Here is a 20,468-nt window from a genome sequence, read left to right as displayed (position 1 = left end):
ACTCCTGATTCAAGTGGAAGCAGAAATCCCTTTGAAATGTGTTATGACCTTGTCCTACTAAACATCTGCCTGAAGCTCTAACTATACATTTTCTTATTTATTTCATGTTCATGTTCTCAACAAAAGTCAAACAAAAATAAGACCAACAAGATTCTCAGTTTTTGCCAACACTAATTTTTTAAGAAATGTTTCTCATTAATGGTTTTAGGCAAGAATGAAAATGGGAGGGAAGTCCAAAAGGGAGGGGATATCTGTATGTGTATGTATGGCCGATTCATTCTGTTATGCAGTGGAGGCTAACACAACATTGTAAAGCAACCATACTCCAATAAAAATGAATTTAAAAAAAAAGGATAAGAGCACAATAATATAGAAAACCTAGATTTATTTGTTAAGCTATTACAAAGACAAAACAATTATCTGAAGTACTTTGAGAACTTCACCCCAATTTCACTTGTTCTTTTACAGAAACTGACCTAAGAGGTTGGGAATGAAAGGATATAACCTAAGAGGTTATAAGAGAACAGACTGGTGAAACATGGTGAAAGGAGCAAAGGCTAGGCAAAAGCACTTGTGTTAGTGGTAGTATGGGTGGCTGAGCTGTTTCTGAAGAGGCTCCCTAGAGTTAATTAATCTGGGTTCCCAATTAGTAAAAAGAAAAAGACCTTTAACCCTGTGGAGACTGTGCATAGGCCAGGATTTATCTGAGATCTCTGTTTTTCTTTTTTTAAGGAGTAAGGGTATTCTTAGGCCCTAAGGTGTATATCTTGTATTCAGCCCCTCTCTTTCCCATGCAGTCTACCTACACCTTCAAGTGCCAGTGCATTTCCACCATGTAGTGCTGCTAGGTTATGAGGATGCATATAGTGAAGGCAGGAATTATAAGCCTACAGAGGGTACACCTAGACACAAAGTTTTGGAGTAAATGATAAACTACAAATACCCTCTTGGTTAAGTTAATTCACCTTTGTTAATAAAGGTCATAGTTTCTTGTGCTGGCGACAACTTGTTGTCTCAGTATAATCTGTCTCAAGAAAGAACTGGTTCAGGTAAGTTTTGGAGAAGGAAAAAGACTTTCATCAATACCCACTCCACAGTGGAAGAGGCACCAAGTTCTCTCCTAAGGTTATGAGCAGAATCTGAAAAACAAAAGGTTTACAGTGTTTATAATAATAATAACTAATTTATTAAATGCCTAGTCAAGAGTGCCAGGGACTTAGATATATTATATCTCAGTCTTTGCAACAATCCTGCCAGGTATTTACTATCATCCTCATTTTTTGGAAGAGGTAACTGAGAATTAAAGAAGTTATACGCCTGTCCAAAGGCACACAGCTGGTACGTGGTAGAGTTGTGATTCCACTATTCATGTGCCTTCCCCTCCACCCTATCTCATGCATTGAGAGGTCCTAGCTCCATTATCTTGAAATTTTTAATAGTTGCATACACACTCTAATTATTCCTTGTTCACTCCTCAAAAGCAAATGTTATTTTAAATGATTAAAAATTTACAGACATTGTTTGGAATTGAGGTCAATTATCCAGATGAAGAACTTATATAAACTTTATGAATAAAGTATCTCTCTGCTCCAGCTGTAGCACAAAATGAACGGAAAACAAATCATCAGCTCATTAGAAAGTTTGGGCTATTTTACAGTTATTTCACCATAAAATTGCATTACAAAGAATCCTAAGAATTCTCGCCAGGAAAATGCTGTAACGTCCCATTTGTGTAACCATTAGTGACATACCGAATAAGTTTCTCAATCTTATTAGTAGAGCAGTTGGTGTTCTCTGAATAGTCTGTTTTCAAGAAGAAATACGTTAAAGCCAGATCAAAAAATCTGTTTTCCAGTTTCAATAAAAGTTACTGAAAAAATCCACACGCTATAAAGAATGTAATAAATAAGAATCTGAGAAATAGGGAAGAAGACTTATATTGGTACTAGAAGATTTCCCATGAAGCAGAATAGTGAAATACTGACATCTGGAACTGTGAGATCTGAAAATTAACGTTAACAGAGCTTCAGCAACGTGAACACATAATTTTAGCTAACTGCAGAAGAGACATTGCTGATTTTAGACTATATGGCTACCAATGACAGAAGTAAATGTTGTGGAAATAAATATTTAAAGAAAGAGATATTAAATCACAGAACTCAAGATTATTTTCTAATAGTTCCACTGGCATCTAAGAGGAAGGCAGAGTTCCATTATCACAATTCATGGTTACTATAAGAAGCGATGTTATATTCACAGTGGCAATAATCTGGAAGGTAAATGGAACTTGAAAAACAAGGGATCTTACAACCTAATTGGATGACTGACAATGGTATAAAACTCAAGCCAAAAAGACATAAATCTTGCCACGTTATTACTATATGCTTTAATAAAACAAAGGACCTGGGTATAAGTACTCAAAGAATGGAAAACAGCTAGTATTCAAGAAAATGCTATAAGGTCAGCAGTAGAAGGACGCTGTAAAGGGGATAGTGGAACAACAATTTAACAATGTAAAAATCTTAACAGCTTTTTTTTTTTTTTTTGGCCACGCTGTACAGCTTGTGGGATCTTAGTTCCCGGACCAGGGATCAAACCCAGGCCCTCAGCAGTGAAAACACAGAGTCCCAACTGCTGGACTGCCAGGGTATTCCTGATCTTAAGAGTTTTTAAAGGAAGGACTGCTAATTACTAATCCTAGCTCAGTATGATATAAACTAGCTACATGACCTTCAGCTAGTATTTAACATACAGTTGAGATGCTCAAACTGACAAAGGACAATTTATTTCTCAGAGCAGCATGTAACAAGTAAACAGTCAGGAACAAACTTCAGGCAAAGCTCATGAGAATGTGTCAGAGGAGAGAAAATTGGCAGTGAACTCATGTCCATCAAGAAAAGCAGGAATGAAGCAACTTGGGAAGTGACAGCTTTGGGGCAACTGTACGTGGACTTGATATGGTTTGGCAAATCAGCCTTTAACACTGAAGTGCCCAGGACCTTGGTCCTCCATTATATTCAAAACGAGGGAAACTGATACAAGATTATGATTCAAGGCTTTAAACTCAGATTGGAATGACTTCTACTTCCTCCCTCAAATGAAAAGTAGTGAGTTGCAGCAAATCTCTGCTTTGTGTTTTTTGATGAGTATGTTAAGGTTTCAAACATCACAAGTGGGAAAAGGTGACTGAGCAGAGCAGGACATGACCTCAGGCTCTGCTGTTCCCACCTGAGCCAACCAGGGAGATCTCTGTTTCTGAACAAAGGGTAATGTCCTTCTCCTGATTCACTGAAGATGGGTATGTCTTATTCTTCCACGTACTCTCAATGCCTAGCATAGTGCTTAGCACGTAATAAGTGCTCAATAAATGTTAACCTGAACATCACCATGTTGGCAGATCTTGATTTCTTAGGGAAAAAACCTACACGATTTTAAATAATTTCAAAAATGAATAACTAACATTTTTCCACAACTGCTAATTTTATGGAGTTCTCCTCAATTATGAAAATAAAAATCAATTATTTCACATGATTTTCATGTTCAGTGACAAGGGAGAAAATAAACTACTCACCCTAAAGCAGCATCAATCATTTTCAGTGATCAACATCTGCATCCTCAAACTGTCCAGCAACTGTTGGTGTAGCATCTACCTCCATCCCATCTGAAGAAAAAATTAACCACTGAGCAACAGTCTACTAAGCACTTCAGATAGGTAAAGATTCAGCTCATAGTTAGACCAGAAGGAAGCTAGTGCCCCCTGCTTGTAGGAGTTGCAGTTTCTTTCTCTTTTGAAAATTAAAAGTACCAAGGAACAAACTGAGAAAGAAAAATGCCACCTGTGGATTTAGGCCAAGTTAAAATTAGTCTATATATTTAACATTTACTTCGCAATTCTCAACCTGAACACTGAAAGAACACTAGGTAGGGACTTTCAAATGCAGTAAGCATCCATTGTTCTCTCTTCACAGAACAGTGCTAGGTGTTTACTGTGTGACTTTTTTTTATGATATGAAGTCCTATCTTCATAAGCTTACAACATAATTCAGGAGAGAAGACTAAATAAGTAGAGCGAGGTTCTTACTTATCTCTTTTTCTTACCTCATTGAAAAAAAATGGAGGGGGGAGGACAAGAAAAAAAAAGGCCCTCTGGAAAGAGTTGCCTAAAGCTGCTTTCTCCACTTCCTCACTTCCCACTCACCCCTCAACTCTTTAGCCCACTACAAACTGGCTTCTGCCTGCAGCCCACTGGCACACCACCACCTTGATATCCAGCAGGGCATGCAAAAACAACACTTATCTAAAATTAACTCATGGGCTTCCCTGGTGGCGCAGTGGTTGAGAGTCCGCCTGCCGATACAGGGGACACGGGTTCGTGCCCCGGTCCGGGAAGATCCCACATGCCGCGGAGCGGCTGGGCCCGTGAGCCATGGCCGCTGAGCCTGCGCGTCCGGAGCCTGTGCTCCGCAACGGGAGAGGCCACAACAGTGAGAGGTCCGCGTAACGCAAAAAAAAAAAAAAAAATTAACGCATCATCTTTCCACGTAGAAAATGCTTCTCTCTCCAAAGAGTTTTGCAAAAGGATACCTTTTACCTGCCTAACCCAGAAACCCCTACCATGTCTCTAACTTCTGTTGCTTCTCTCTCTTAAATATCTCTCAAATCTGTTGTCTTTTGACAAGCACTGCCACTCCGTAATTTAGGTCACTATCTCTTATCTAATTTAAATCATAAAGTACTTAACAGGGTTTCTCTTCTTTCCTCTAGTATTTCCCTCTGCAATTAATTTTTTGTTATCATAGCCAGAGTCATCTTCTGAAATATTAATCAAACTAAAATTCTTCAATGGTTTCCCAATGACCTACGCGTAAGTTGAAATTCGTTAACACAGCTTTGAAGTTCCTTTAATATACAGCCCAGTTCACTACTCCACTTTATCTGTTGCTATAATAACTACCCTTCACACTCAGGGTTCCAGACATATGAACTTTCAGTTCCCCAAAGCTAAATGGTCTCTTGGACCTTTGCACATGACTGATCCTTTTACCTGCCTCTCTCCCCAAACTGTATGCAATCCCTCTTCACTTGGTTCATTTTTATTCATCTTTAGATTCTGGCTTAAATGTCACTTACTCCCTGAAGTTTGACTCTCTCCCTGACTATCCAAGCTGAGTGACAGGCCCAGTCTCTGATTCCACACTTCCTCAAGTCTCGCCTATATCTCAATGCTGTATCACAATGTACTATAACTACCTAATTAGTTAATTTATTTTTCTCTCCACTAGATTGTCATTGACAGATATAACCGCATCTCTCTTGAGCACTCCCGTATTCTCTGTACCTGGCACTGTAGCTCAACAAACACCTCTTACATAAATAAACACACAAAGCACTGAAATGCCAGCAGTAGAAATTTCACCATGTATATATCTAAACATCACGTTGTACACCTTGAATATATACAATTTTTATTTTAAAAATAAATTAAAAAAAAGAAAATGCACAGGTTAAATAAACAAATAAATGGCAAAAGAGTGATATGGGTACCCAGGACTTTAGAAGATAGAGAATGGTACAGGCTGAAGAAGTTTTATATATAGGCAAGTCTCCATACGCTAATGAGGCTTAGGAATACAAGTCCAAAAATCTCCCTTTAGCAACAAGTGTTTGTGACCTTAAAATCACTTGCTACAAAGCATCAAATAAGGAATTTTACAATTAAAAACAACAAAGAATCTTCAGTGATGAAAGATTTTTCAATGTCCAAGGGTACTCTTCAGTTAATCATTATAATAAAACAATATCTTGAATTCTTTCAGCTAAGAGTTTGGCAGAGCACTAGAAATCACCTGAGCCGTCTCACCCTAAAGCCTGTGTTAGAGGCTCACCACCTAGGGCTTAAAATGGAGAGGAGACATAAGGAAAAACAGTGTGACCCAAAGCCTAAGTTTTTCCAAATTAAATATCCCAGAACTTCAGGACCCCCAGGTCAGAATGCTATGTGCATGGAGATACTGATCACAACATTATGAGAGAAACTTAAATGTACCAATAAAAGAAAAACTATGGTAACCCTCTTTAAGAACATTCTCCATCACTAAAATTAGAAGTATTAAGATTCTGCAGCAACATAAAATACTGAACTGAATACATATAAGATGTAAGAAATGCTCACAACAGTGCCTGGCATATTGTTTTTGCATATTAGTGCATTTAATCCTCTTACCACTTACTAGCTATTTGCCCTCAATCAAGTTATGTGACCTTTCTGTGCCTCAGTTTCTTCATCTGTAAAATGGGGATCATAACAGCATCTACCAGAGGGTTCTTGGAAGGATTCAATGAGCAAATACATATAATGTGCTTAAATCAGGACCTGGCAAATAAGAGCACTATCTAAACATTTTATTGAGGGTAGTAAGAACAAGACTGGAGACAAGTGGGGCGGAGACACAGCTGTCTCTTCAGAGTCAGAGAGAAGAGTTTGAACTTCATATGGTGAGTATCAGACAATCACTGAGGGGACATCCTTATACAGGAAGGACACAGTGTTCTCAGAAGATTAATATGGCACAGTGAGCTGGAGGAAGGAATGACTGAGGCAAAAAATTTACTATTGTAAATCCAGTGTGAGAAGAAAAGGGGCTAGGTTTGAAGGATAGCAGTAATTATAGCAAAGAGATCTGAAAAGTCATTTAAAGGAAAAATCCATAGAATTCAGTATGGGACTGGATAAGGGAAAAAATGGTAAAGGCTGAGTCAAAAGAAATACATAAAGATTCTAACTGAAATAGGACACTTAGAAAAGGGAACCAGTCTAATAGGTAAAATATTTACAAAGCGGCTTACAAATATGAGACAAATGAAACAGTTAAAGCCACTTGTGTAAGGTTCAAATGTCTGTCACTAAAAGAAATCCCAAGTTTCTTGAATGCTGTCTAGCCCTCTTAACCAACTGACTAGTTTTGCCCATAATCATGCAGGGATTCATTTAAAAAATTAAAATGGCAGCATCAGTGTGTGTCTGCACATACACTTACATAGCAAGCAAACAAAAAGACTGGAAAGATATGCAGCAGGAAAGTAACAGATGTCTCTCAATTAGAATTCTACTTGATTTTTCATTTCTTCTTTGCCTGTGCCCATTAAAAATTTTTTGACTATGAACATAGACTGTCTTTGTAGTTAGGGAAAAAAGTTAAAAAAAAATTTTACATAGAATTCCCATTCTATGTAATTCTACGTTTGTTTCCTACGCTATAAAGAGTTAATTCTGTGTACTCACCTTCATAATCTCTTACTGAATCTTCTGTCCGGACTCCAGCCATGTTATACTGGCTGCTCACAGACTGAGAAAGCATTCCTTCTAATCTCTCCAGTGTGGCTTGGCCTTCTGCTGTTAAATGGGATAATCCTTCTTCATAGGTATAAAATGTAGGGATGTCCCCCTGCCCTTGTTCTAAATAAATAAAAAGCTTTTAAGCTACTAAAAAACAATTAGAAAAAAAAAAGATAATCAATAATGCACTTACTGAAGGTAAGCTAAAATGATAAAAGGCTTCCAGGAAAACACTCAACATTCATTTAACATACATATATCAGCCATCTGTTGAAGACAGAGATACAAAGAAAATGTCTCTACTCTCTAGGATGAGGAGGGATTCCAAGACACAACAAGCCAGTAAACAGCAATTCCCAAAGAATCAAATGTCCAGAGACTAGAAGGAAAAGAGGGTGTTCTTAAAGTTAGAGAGTCTTGTATTATCCCAAGGTGGGAATTTTACACGTAAGTGTTTTTTACTGATTAAAATACATGCTCCTTTTAAAATATCAGAAATTCTGAGGACTTCCATGGTGGTCCAGTGGTTAAGAATCCATCTTGCAATGCAGAGGACGCTGGTTCGATCCCTGGTCGGGGAACTAAGATCCCATATACCGCGGGGTAACTAAGTCCATGCACTGCAACTACTGAGCCTGCACCCCACAACTAGAGAGCCCGCATGCCTCAACTAGAGAGCTCGTGCACTGCAACTAATGAGCCAGTGCACTCTGGAGCCCGTGTGCCACAACAAGAGAGAAGCCCATGCGCCACAACTAAAGAAAAGCCCACACACCACAACGAAGAGCCTGCACACCACAACTAAGACCCAACGCAGCCAAAAATTTATTAATTAATTAATTTTAAAAAAATCAGAAATTCTGGAAAGTACAGGATTAAAAAAATTAAACTGGGACTTCCCTGGTGGCGCAGTGGTTAAGAATCTGCCTGCTAATGCAGGGGACACGGGTTTGAGCCCTGGTCCGGGAAGATCCCACATGCCGCAGAGCAACTAAGCCTGTGTGCCACAACTACTGAGCCTGTGCTCTAGAGCCCAAGAGCCACAACTACCGAGCCCGCATGCCTAGAGCCGGTGCTCCGCAACAGGAGAAGCCACTGCAATAAGCCCGCGCACCCCAATGAAGACTAGCCCCCACTCGCCGCAACTAGAGAAAGCCCACGTGCAGCAACGAAGACCCGATGCAGCCAAAATAAATAAATTTATTTAAAAAAAAATTTTAATTACCCCCAAATCCCAGCAAAGATGAGAATGTATTTAGATATATAAAGGGAAATCCCAGAAATGAGTGTTCTCAGGCCAGGAAGTGGTACATATGAAGGAAAAGGCTTTAGAGAGCCAAACTTGTATACATGAGACCAGTGGGAAAAAGAAAAGAGAACAGCAGGCACTTCAAGTAACAAGACTCTACACCAAGCTAGTGACTGCACTATGCTCTGGGGAGGTAAAGGGAGATATTCTTAGATCAATCAAGTATGGTTGTTGGAAAAAGAAATTACTTTGGCAATGACATGTTAGATGGAATATGTTAAAGATGTAGATGATACAGGTTCCAAGCAATGGAGAGAGAGGGTTTGTTTTCTGAGAGCAACTTCATCAACTTAAAAGACTCTCCTGACTACCCACTATCCTATCATTTTCCTTCCTTCCATTTATCTCTATCCACTTTCTCCCGAGTAATCTCTATTTTTTGTTCTCAAGCCTTGGAAGCCCACGAAATTTTCTAATTTGCCTGAGACATGAATTGTGCCATTCGCTTTTATTAAAAAACCAAGCTAGACGGATACTTGAGGTATAAAGAACTATAATCCCATATCCTATACAAATAGATGCTTAAAATGAAACACATATACAAACACTTTAAAAAATCCACTTCACTAACCATGAGCTTCCACATCATATTCTTCTCCATCGTAATCATCTGAATCTTCATCCTCAGGATCTGGATGCAAAGCCTGGCATTCACACATTGCAGTGAACATGGCCTCCACTGAACAAGTAAATTAAAAATTCCTAATTAATTTTTTTCTGACCAATGTACAATAAAAATTTAATAAAATAACCATCAGGGCAAATAAATTTAATGAGTAGACAAGAGGTATACTAGGGTCACAACATTTACAAAACCTACCATATTCCAAGGAGAATCAATCTTGAAAAGTGCTTGATAGCAATGGACATGCCACAAAATAATAAGAGTTCATTTCGAAACATTATCGACATCCCTTCATGCCTGGCTGGATTTTTCTAAAAGTAAGTGTCAGTGTCCTGGTCAGACCACTGGCCTCAGGGTGAAGCCCCTCAGCTGGCAGGGCTCTTTCCAGCTATCCTGGCATCTTCCACTCTGGAAATGCCATGAGTCCTCCGTCCTCTATCAAGTGAGATTCACAGTCAACAGCATCAAGTCCATAAAAATAACATATTCCTCCACTCACAAAACATACCAGGCAACACGGCATCTACTGTACTATCACTTCATTCACAATCTTTATATTAATAGTTATCTGGTCCTCAATGATATTACAGATGCTAAAATGAAGAAAAAGCAACAGAACAGAGGTAATGAGGGTGAAGGTAAGTGTGTGAGGGGAGGGATGAGGGAATGCTTCGTACTTAAAGGGAAAAGAACTCCACAGAATACTCACAGGCTGATCTGTCACTAGGCACAAACCTAAATTCAGCAATAGGTTCAATATCATCATCACTGTCTTCCTCTTCTTCATCAGCAACAGATTCTTTTGATTCTTCTAGAAAGGGAATAAAAAAATAGCTTTTTAATGATGTTGTTTATTTGTTTTCAAAAATAGAAGCCTAAAAGAATTTCTTAAAGGATGCTTACTGATATATCTAAATCCTGCAATTTTTTACTTCAAATTATAAGAACATTGTTATTTTAGAGCTAAAAAAGACTGGATAGTCTCTCTGGTCTAGTCACACTGTACTCTGAGTCCTAGGGATTCCAAGCCCCAACGTCATGGTGGGGGTGAGGAAACCTGTACAGTCAGGCCTCTATCAAGTAGAGTTCCATTGTCATGTCTGTTTCTTTCACCTTGAAACAAGGGGTTCAGCAGCAGTTTGTAAACCACTGATGTGATTCATCACCAACAATTTACAGATGAGAAAACTAAGGCCCATGAAAGTTAGCTGACCCAAAAGATAAATTAACAAAGTCTGTTGGCAAGAAAAAAATACAAATGTTCAATAAAGAGAACTAGCACATGCTGCTGGTGGAAGTAGAAATTGCTAAAACCATTCCAGACATGCGTTTATCCTACTACCCAGAAATTCCTCATTTAAGTACATATTATGTACACAAGGAGTTTGTATGTGAATGTTTACTGAACTACTATATGTACTATAGAAAACATAAAAAATGTGAATTAAAAAAAGGAAATAGATGTATTGTAACCTGGCCATACTATGTTTGAGAGATAGCAGCTGAAAATGAATAAATGTGATTTATATGTACCAAAATGAAGAGATTTTAAAATATAAGTGAGTGAAAGAGCTCATTGCAGAATATATATAATACCACTTACATTAAAATTTTAAACACAAAAGAGAACCATTATAGTGCTTATGGGTATATACATATTCAGTAAAAATCTAAAAGCATAGACAAGAAGGACACACACCATCTTTAAGGTGAACTCTGGAGACAGAGTTAGGAACGAAATGGGGAGGGATACAAAAAAGATTTCCGTAGTATTAATATAGTCTTATTTCTTTTAGACTAGAGTAATTATGAAAAATGTTAGAATTTACACTGGACATTAAAAAATGGAAATTTTTTATTATTCTGTACTTTTCAATGTTTGAATTACTTCATAATAATAATTTTTTTTAAATGGTCAATAAAACACTTAAAAAGACCCCAAAACCACCAAAACATGTTCAACCAATCATCTTAAAAATGTAACTTTTGGGGCTTCCCTGGTGGCGCAGTGGTTAGGAGTCCGCCTAACGATGCAGGGGACATGGGTTCGTGCCCCAGTCCGGGAAGATCCCACGTGTGTGTGTGTGTGTGTGTGTGTGTGTGTGTGTGTGTGTGTGTATATATATATACACACACACACACACACACACACATAGATATATACACACACACATATATATATATATATATAAAAAACTTTTGTTTAGCATATTACAGTTACCATTTTGAAAAAATGTTAATTCTCCATATAGATGAAGATAAGGTAGAGAGGTATTGAAAGTATAAACTTTCTGGAAAGCAACTTGACAATATATGTTAAGAGCTTTAAAAATATTTACCTTTAATGTAGCAATTCTACTCATAGGAATCAATAATAAGGGGGTATCCACTAAATTTTTTTTACCTTTTATAAGTCATACAAGTTCACTGCAGAATAATGAAAAAATACAGATAAGCAAAAAAGGAAAAAAATTTCAGTGGCCACTGTTAGCAGTTTTAAATAGCAGATTTAATAGGATGTTTTCTGTCCTGTTTCTAATGTTATTAAATTGTCAAATATAATAGAGGTGTCTTCTGTAAAAAGTAAAATACAAAAATATTGGAGAGTTCCAAACAATTCTAAGTAGTTGAATACATTATGGTACTACCAAACTTTTTCAATGCATTTAAAAAACCAGAATAGTATCATACTGTAATTATTATTCTATAACTGAATGGATATCACTTTTCAAATTATAAAAGTAACTCAGACCCAGCAATCCCACTCCTGGGCATATACCCAGAGAAAGCTGTAACACAAAGAGATACATGCACCCCAGTGTTCACTGCAGCACTATTTACAATAGCCAGGACACAGAAGCAACCTAAATGTCTATTGACAGAGGAATGGATAAAGAAGATGTGGTACATATATACAATGGAATATTACTCAGCCATAAAAAGGAACAAAATAGTGCCATTTGCAGAGACATGGATAGACCGAGAGACTGTCATACAGAGTGAAATAAGTCAGAAAGAGAAAAACAAATATCGTATAATATCACTTGTATGTGGAATCTAGAAAAATGGTACAGATGAACTTATTTGCAAAGCAGAAATAGAGACAGATGTAAAGAACAAACTTACAGATACCAAGGGCGGAGGGGGAGTAGGATGAACTGGGAGATTGGGATTGACATATATATACACTACTATATACAAAATAGATAACTAATGAGAACCTACTGTATAGCACAGGGAACTGTACCCAGTGCTCTGTGGTGACCTAAATGGGAAGGAAAACTAAAAAAGAGGGGATATTATGTATACATATAACTGATTCACTTTGCTGTTACAGCAGAAACTAACACAACATTTTAAAGCAACTATACTCCAATAAAAATTTTAAAAAAAAGTAATTCATGCTGGTATAAATATAAGTAAAAGAGTCAAGACGGATTCAAAGGAAAAAGTCCCTACCCTCTAGTCCTCTCCCTAGAAATAACTACTACTAATTAACACCTTCTTTTATCTGCAGGAACCTATCTTAAGGCAGTAAACAGAAATGTAATATAGCATTTTTACAATTAGGAAAAGAAAATACTACCATGACAAACACTCATCATCTCATGCTAGATCATAGTAGTGTGTGCCATACTCTGTCTCCTTAAAACTTTCTAAATTTTCAAAAATGGGAATGTATTTTTAGTCATTTTAAAAATAATCTAATGTTCTCAACAATAAGCTGATGGTCCACTTTAGAGGTTAATGGAGGTAAGCCAAAGAGAAAAAAAAAGTCTGGATCAGGACCAGAGGAACAAACGCTGGGAAAATAGGATCCACACCTGTATAACAATATAAATGTTCATCTTATATCTGAAACCCTATTAAAATCTCAAATTGAAGGAGCAATAGCTCAATAGGCAAATTCATGGGATTGTCTCTTATGTGCTATTTCAAAGAAAAGCAACCCACTATTTTAAAAGAAAAAGTTTACTAAAGATGTGACAATTGTCTTTTCAACCCCTAAGTTCATTTCTACAGAAGATGAACATATTAAACTAACACAATATACTATATAAACTTCTTATTTAGTTATACTTACAAAAGTCAAGCACAAGATTCTATTTCGTGCCTAACCTGTTTCTCATTCAGAATTCTTACAACTTATTGTGGACAGCCTAAAAAAATGGATTTTTAAAATCTTTCTTGCTTCTTCTTTCATCAACTACACTAGATTTTTATGAATCTTTGTATTTTATCCAAGACTTGGGAATCCTGTACCCTAGGGTTTCTCAACCTTGGCACTACTGACATTAGGACTGGTTAATTCTTTGTTGTGGGAGCCTGTCCTATGCACTGTAGGATGCTTAGTACCATTCCTGGCCTCTAACTAGATGCCAGTAGCACTCCTCTCCACCTCTAGTCATGACAATCAAAATGTCATTGCCAAATATGGGGGGAGGGCAACATGTCCACCACTGAGAACCATTTCTGTAACAAAACAAAACAAAACATGTTCTATCCTAAACTCTTAGAAGCAAAGTACACTGATCCAAGCCTCTAAGGGTGCCAAATATAAATGTCTTTACAAAGAGAAAGAATAAACACTTAAACTCAAGAGGAAAAACTAGAAATACAAACGCACAATAGCTAAATAATTCTAAGTGCAAGTATATGGAAACTACAAGGCAGTGCCCATGGGCTTCCCTGGTGGCACAGTGGATAAGAATCTGCCTGCCAACGCAGGGGACATGGGTACGATCCCTGGTCCGGGAAGATCCACATGCCGCGGAACAACTAAGCCCGTGTGCCACAAATACTGGGCCTGCGCACCTAGAGCCCGTGCTCCGCAACAAGAGAAGCCACTGCAATGAGAAGCCCACGCACCACAGCAAAGAGTAGGCCCCGCTAGCCGCAACTAGAGGAAGCCCATGTGCAGCAACAAAGGCCCAACACAGTCAAAAATAAATAAATAAATATTTTTTTAAAAAGGCCAAACTATTTTACTGTGCTGAAATTTTGCTTAAGAAAGCATTATCCAAAATAAGTCAATTGATTATTACATTGATTATGACCAGAGACTGCTTTTTGAAATATAATATACTACCAAAGGAAGCTCAAGGTTAAATAATACCATACATACCTCCAAATTTGGCATTCACCATAACATACAAATGCTCTCGTGGATAGGCATTTAGGTCCCTGGACACCGCATGCAAACTAATGGTGGGGTATTCCAGTGAGAATCCTAATCCAGAGCCATCTAACCAAGACAGGCGGCTGAAAAACATGTTTTAAGTAGATTATTTTCAGAACTTAAATCCTAATTTAATGTCCTAACGTTTATAAAAGTTCAGCTTGGACACTTTTATACATGTGAATAAATTCAAGCATACTGTTTAGAAATATTCCTAAAATAAGAAAACTCAACAGCAGGAACTGAATTTCTTTAAGACCAATTCTGTTATTTTCCTCTATTCAAACAGATTTGAAATGCAGTTTTTCTTAAGTCACAGAAAAGTGACTGTGTGTTTCTATGCCTTTTTATGCTTGTTCGTATTTGGAATGTCTTCAGGCACCTTTTTTGCTTTGGCAAATCCTCTTCATCTGAGTAAGTGTCAGCCTCTCCAAGAGCCCTCCCTACAATTATTCCAGTCCATAATGATCTCTTCTTTTTCTAAACTGTACTTATGCTCAGTAATATACTATTGAGCACCTAACTCCGTGGTAAAGAATCTTATATGTACCCTGACAGAACGTGAGCTACTCGACAAAACTTGTCATATTCCTTTATTTAACATTCTTCAAAACCACTACCATAGTGCTTAGCATGTAAGTATGCAATAAATACCTAGGAATCACTAATTTCTTCACTAATCCTACATTAAATGATATACACATGAAATGGCTGTAATCATACCACAAGCTGGAAAATAATCATCACATTGAAAGGCAGACTTTATGAAGCCTTTCATTTATTCTGCAGCTTTAACAGAAAGCCACAAATAAGCAACATCTAGTCTTCCCTCAAAAGTGGTCTAATGCAAATATTTTATTGGTATAACAAAGGAAATATATCAAGAAAATCTGTACGTTGAGTTTTGAGCAAGGACTGGCTAATTTTTTGGTAATACTTCACCACTTAGCAGGAAAAAAAGTAGGAAAAAGATGCTTAAGAAACCACAAAAAAATGTTAATGCAACATAGTGGTTGCACAGGGCTGGAGGAAAATAGAAAGTGACTGCTAATGGGTGTCAGTTTTTGCAGGGGGAATGAAAATATTCTAAAATTGATTGTGTTGGAAATTCCCTGGTGGTCCTGTGGTTAGGACTCGTCACTTTCACTGCCAGGGCCCGGTTCAACCCCTGGTTGGGGAACTAAGATCCCACAAGCTGCGTGGCGTTGCCAAAAAAAATTAATTAATTAAAAATTAAAAATAAATAAAATTGTGTTGATGACTGCACAACTCTGTAAATAGATTAAAAAACATTTAATTGTATACTTCAAATACATGGATTGCATGCTATATAAATTATCTCAATGAAGCTTTTCTTTTAAAAAGAGGTTAACGCAATAAAACCCCCATATCTTTCTATTTTCTATACAACTCTAACAAGCCTGGTGGTCTTATTTCTAATGAAGCAAAAACAAATACAATAGTAGAACCTAGGACTCCCTTGTGCAGGAACAATGACAGTACAGCAGTTTGAGAGCATCCACATCCGATGTTAGGCAAGGTTGAACTTTATACCTTAGTCCCTAAAGGAAATCAACGTCTAATAGCACAAGTGTGTAACACTTGACCCTCACTTATCAAAAGCAAAGGCAGAATTAGATTGTGGTAAAATTGTACAACTCTGTAAATACACTAAAACATAAGGAACTGTACACTAAAAAAAGGAAAAGCGAAAAAATATGCACTGTCATTTAGAAAGACCTCCATTCGACATGCTTATTAAAAAAAGAGAAAAAGAAAACCTGGGAAGCTTAAAGTGATAAATCTTAAGATGCTTAAAGTGGTAAAAGCTCTACAAATGATTTTCCAGAATGACTCATCCCACTGGGTCCAAAGAAATAGATTTTATTATTGTAATTGGATTGTGTGTGTTCTACGGGCCTTTCCTCCACTGCTTTCCTCTTAATGTGGAGAAGAAATAGTGCTCATGTATCACAGAAATATTGCCAGTCCCTTACTAAAACTGTATTACTTTAAGCAAATAAACTCCTTTTTCTCAGCTCAATAACCCCCTGGCATTAGCACAAGTCAGAAAGGAGTATTCCAAATTTCGGTGTCCAAAATGATTTGAAATACCAAAGCCACAAAACTTTCTTTAGTGACTCAATTAGGAGATGGAAAAACTGAAATACAAGCATAGATTCAGTGCCTATAAATTATGGCTTTCACTTTAAAAAGCACATAATAATTACTCTGTAGTTCCTTACTGCAGGCAGAACACAAATGCTACCTCACCACAGCATTTCCTATGGAACTCTCATAATCTTATACAGGAACATGGATTATGTACTATACAGAAGAAAGTTTCAGTTAAAAGCAACGCTCACTCTGATTACTAAGTTTTCATTTTTATTTATTCTCTTTTCATATATTCTAGAAGAAAATCCCTCAAAACCAAAATATCTAACTATACCTAGTCCCAAAGAAACCACGAGTCACATAAGGGAAAATCAAGAATTAGGAAGCCAGTACTGGTGGCACAGTGGTTGAGAGTCCGCCTGCCGATACAGGGGACACAGGTTCGTGCCCCGGTCCGGGAAGAGCCCACATGCCGCGGAGCGGCTGGGCCCGTGAGCCATGGCCGCTGAGCCTGCGCGTCCGGAGCCTGTGCTCCGCAACGGGAGCAACGGGAGAGGCCACAACAGTGAGAGGCCTGCGTACCGCCAAAAAAAAAAAAAAAAAAAAAAAAGAATTAGGAAGCCAGTAAAGGTGCAGAGGAATATTTTGCTAACCTCCAATGCTTTTGCAGAAGAATATCACTGTACTTTATTCCTGGCATGGGGAGAAAAACAGGACAGAAAGGTAAGAGAGGTCTTGAATTTGGGCTGGCTTAATTATTTGGTTTTAAATTAATTTTGGAATAAGATATAAAAAGAGCATAATTTATAAGTTTAAGATACCTATTTTTAATTTAAATATTTTATTTCACTTGTTTCAAATGATCTATTTTGAATGATTCATGCCTCTGTTCCCTTATTTGGAAAAAAGTCAACTTTCTATGAAAACTAAGCTTTGAAAATAAGCCCAAGAGTTCTAAATCTCTCAATACACATCTGAAAAACTACCTAAAACCAAATCAGACCCTGTTCCTCTTTGCCTAAAATCCTAAAATAGTTTCCCCAAAACCTTTGGGCTATAAGCTAAGCTCATAAACATGACTCCCTCCTTCTCCAGCTTTATTATGTTTCCACTCTTTCTCCCTAGGTCCATCAGATGAAGAACTGCTGAACTGTGTGTGTGCATGTGTGCACACAGATGTATACCCTGGCACACACAATACTGTTTCTCACCATTGCCTCTGAACATCCTGTTTCTTCTAATTAGAATGTTTCCTCCTAGCCCCACCTCATTCCCCTGACTGTTAATCCTCATTTGTCACATCCTCTAGGAAGCCTTCCCAGTTTGTTGAGATCTTGAGTCTATCAAGAATTGGAAATGCTAGGTGGGAAAGAACAAAAAGGGAAAGAGACCAAGGAGGTAACGCTAACAATCAGTAGAGGGATGAACAACAGTGTCCAAGGTACTGGTAATATTCTATTCTTAACCTGGAGGTGTTATGCAGGTGTTAGTTTAATTATAATTCCTTAAACCATATATTTATAATTTATATTCTTTTTGTATGCATATTTTATAAAAATAGTTTCTTAAAGAAAAAGATTTGTTAGTGAAAGGTTGAAATAAGTAAATTTTTTAAACAGATAAGAGCTAAAAAGGAGTTTGTACTTCCTCAGTGTGATAACTGTATTGTGGTTATACAAGAGAATGTTCTTATACTTAGATTTTTGCTCAAGTATTTACATGTGAAGTGATGACGTGTGTGCAACTCTCAAAAAGCTCAGAAAAAAAAGAGAAAGAGGTAAATGTGGCAAAATGTTAACAACTGATGGATCTTTGCAAAGGAGCCATGGGTATTAATTAACAACGCTTGCAACTTTTCTTTAGGTTTGAAAATTTTCCAAATGGAAAGACAAGTATAGGACCTTCCCATAACAGGATTTATATCCTAGAAGAGCGAATACACAGAGAAGCCATAGAGAAAAAGGGGATTGAGTAGGGGCTAGGAACATATCTGTGTTCCACTTTCCACCCTGTAAAAGAAACTGCTCTTCCAAGATCACTGAAAGTCTCCTTGTCAATACCCAATAGGTGCTTTTCAGATATGATTTTATTTGACTGCTCCTCTCACTTTTCTCAAGTCTATTCTTCTATAACCTACCTCTTAGTGTAGATGTGTCCCCAGGGTTCTACCCTTGGTCCTCTTCTCTTCTTGGGTATCTAATCTATCCATCTTTAACACCACTCTCCCAAGAAACATGCTCATATGTGCAACTAATCCACACATATACAGACCAAACTCATTCCCCAAACTTGCTTTCCCTCCCATCCATATTTCCTATCTCAGTGACTGGCCAAAAGCGTAAGCTTTGCTCAGTGACTAGATTTCCTTCTAAACCAAGGGTTCTTTACATCTTTTTGTGCCCTCTGTGGTAGTCAGAATTTTGGGCCCCATGACTCCAATTTCCCCTGGTGTCAAACCTGTGAATGTGTTATGTTACAAGGCAAAAGGGACTTTGTGTATGTAATTCAGGTTACTAATCAGTTGACAATAAAATAGAGAGATTATCCTGGATTATCTGTGTGGGTCCAATATAATCATGTGACCTCTTAGAAGCAGAGAATTTTCTCTGGATGTAGACAAAACTGATGCAGAAGTCAGAGAGATGTGAAGGACAGAAGGATTCAATGTGTCACTGTTGGCCTGAAGATGAATGGAACCGTGTATCATGGAAATGGGAACCTCTATTCTACAATCTCAACATTTAAGACAAGTCTATCTAACTGTGAAAGTACAAAGTGCCCCAGGTACCCAAATAAAAGAGCAATTCCTTCTAGGAATGAAAATGAGAGTCAGGTCCCTCTGGATATAACCCCAACCTGCGTGGCGTTTAAGGTGTTCCTCTCCCCACCCATACCTACAGAAGAAAACCTACACGCCTTAACCAAATTTTAAAAATACTGCACAATCTGCTCTAAACCTACATATCCTGCTCAGGGTAACACCTCCCGCTCCTGTTCATCGAGAAGGCAGGCACACTGATGACTCTAACTCAGGGCCTGGAAACTCAAAACCTTAAAATGAGACCTTGAATAAAGAGCAACACCCCACCAGACCTCCGGTAAACAGGCGGGTAAAAAGCATAATGAATGAGGAGAAAAAAGGCTCCGAACAAACGACACTGGAACAGTCAAATCTTACCCCCAGCAGAGGCACCCCCAAGGGAACGCGGAGCACGCGCTCCCCCGCCCCGCAGCCCCAGAGGTCTTGATGTCGCCCCGCTCCTCCGCACCGCCCGCGCCCTGGGGGAAGGAGGTGCGCAGGAAGCCAGCACTCGGGACCAGAGACCCTACCTCTCAGCGATATAAAGCGTGCCGGTGCCGAAGCTTTTCCCGTTTAGCACGGCCTCAGTATCTGGCTGCTGCTGCCGGAGCCCCTCAGCCGACCCAGGCGGCGGGAAACTTTTGAGAAAGCTCATTGCAACAAGGAGCGCAGAGAAACGAGTCAGCAGCGAACTAAAGAACAGCACTCTAGCCTCGCCGCGTCCCGCCCCGGAAGCGGTAGCAATTACTCAGGAAGAGCAAAGTCTTTGCCCCGGAAATTCCAGCGCCATCTACCATAGAAATGAGACGTTCTAGGACAAACTCTCGGAGGCCTGAGAGGACCGAGTTTGTCACGTGACTCCTTTTCCTCTCTCCCTCCCATTTCTGAGGCTTCAGGCTTGTAATAACGGACTCTTCTCTCTCCGACCTCCTACCTCAGGGTCTTCACAGCAACCCTGTGAGAGAGGAAGCACCACAAATAATAAATTACTTTTTCTGCAGAAGGGGAAACGGGACCGTGAGACAGGGAGTCCTTGCCTGAGGTTGCCTAGGAAGTAGAGAGACCACACTGATTTACAGGTCGGAGGTCTCCTAACTGGGT

General features: G+C 38.4%; 1 protein-coding gene and 1 non-coding gene across 5 annotated transcripts; both read right to left on the bottom strand.

The window, feature by feature from the left end:
• Nucleotides 1–368: 368 nt before the first annotated feature.
• On the bottom strand, nucleotides 369–20,104 carry CLNS1A (chloride nucleotide-sensitive channel 1A). Of its 4 annotated transcripts, XM_065882185.1 has the most exons (7): nucleotides 19,898–20,104; nucleotides 14,396–14,532; nucleotides 9,980–10,081; nucleotides 9,217–9,324; nucleotides 7,283–7,456; nucleotides 3,572–3,661; nucleotides 369–1,139 (listed from the first exon to the last, which is right to left on the bottom strand). In XM_065882185.1, exons 1-6 carry the CDS (start codon nucleotides 20,020–20,022, stop codon nucleotides 3,594–3,596), a joined length of 714 nt encoding a protein of 237 aa, XP_065738257.1. In that variant the 5' UTR covers nucleotides 20,023–20,104; the 3' UTR covers nucleotides 369–1,139; nucleotides 3,572–3,593. The 4 variants fall into 4 exon arrangements, with proteins under 4 accessions (XP_065738257.1, XP_065738259.1, XP_065738258.1 ...); XM_065882187.1 differs by lacking the exons at nucleotides 369–1,139; nucleotides 7,283–7,456 and having other exon boundaries at nucleotides 3,594–3,661; nucleotides 19,898–20,022; XM_065882186.1 differs by lacking the exons at nucleotides 369–1,139; nucleotides 9,980–10,081 and having other exon boundaries at nucleotides 3,594–3,661; nucleotides 19,898–20,022.
• LOC136127670 (small nucleolar RNA SNORA23) lies at nucleotides 11,324–11,450 on the bottom strand. The gene has a single exon (XR_010656130.1). It is a non-coding gene; the product is annotated as a small nucleolar RNA SNORA23 (small nucleolar RNA).
• Nucleotides 20,105–20,468: the final 364 nt, after the last annotated feature.

The sequence above is a fragment of the Phocoena phocoena genome, chromosome 8 (genome assembly GCF_963924675.1).
Source record: "Phocoena phocoena chromosome 8, mPhoPho1.1, whole genome shotgun sequence".
Taxonomy (NCBI): Eukaryota; Metazoa; Chordata; class Mammalia; order Artiodactyla; family Phocoenidae; genus Phocoena; species Phocoena phocoena.
This window is presented reverse-complemented; position numbering and strand designations above follow the sequence as displayed.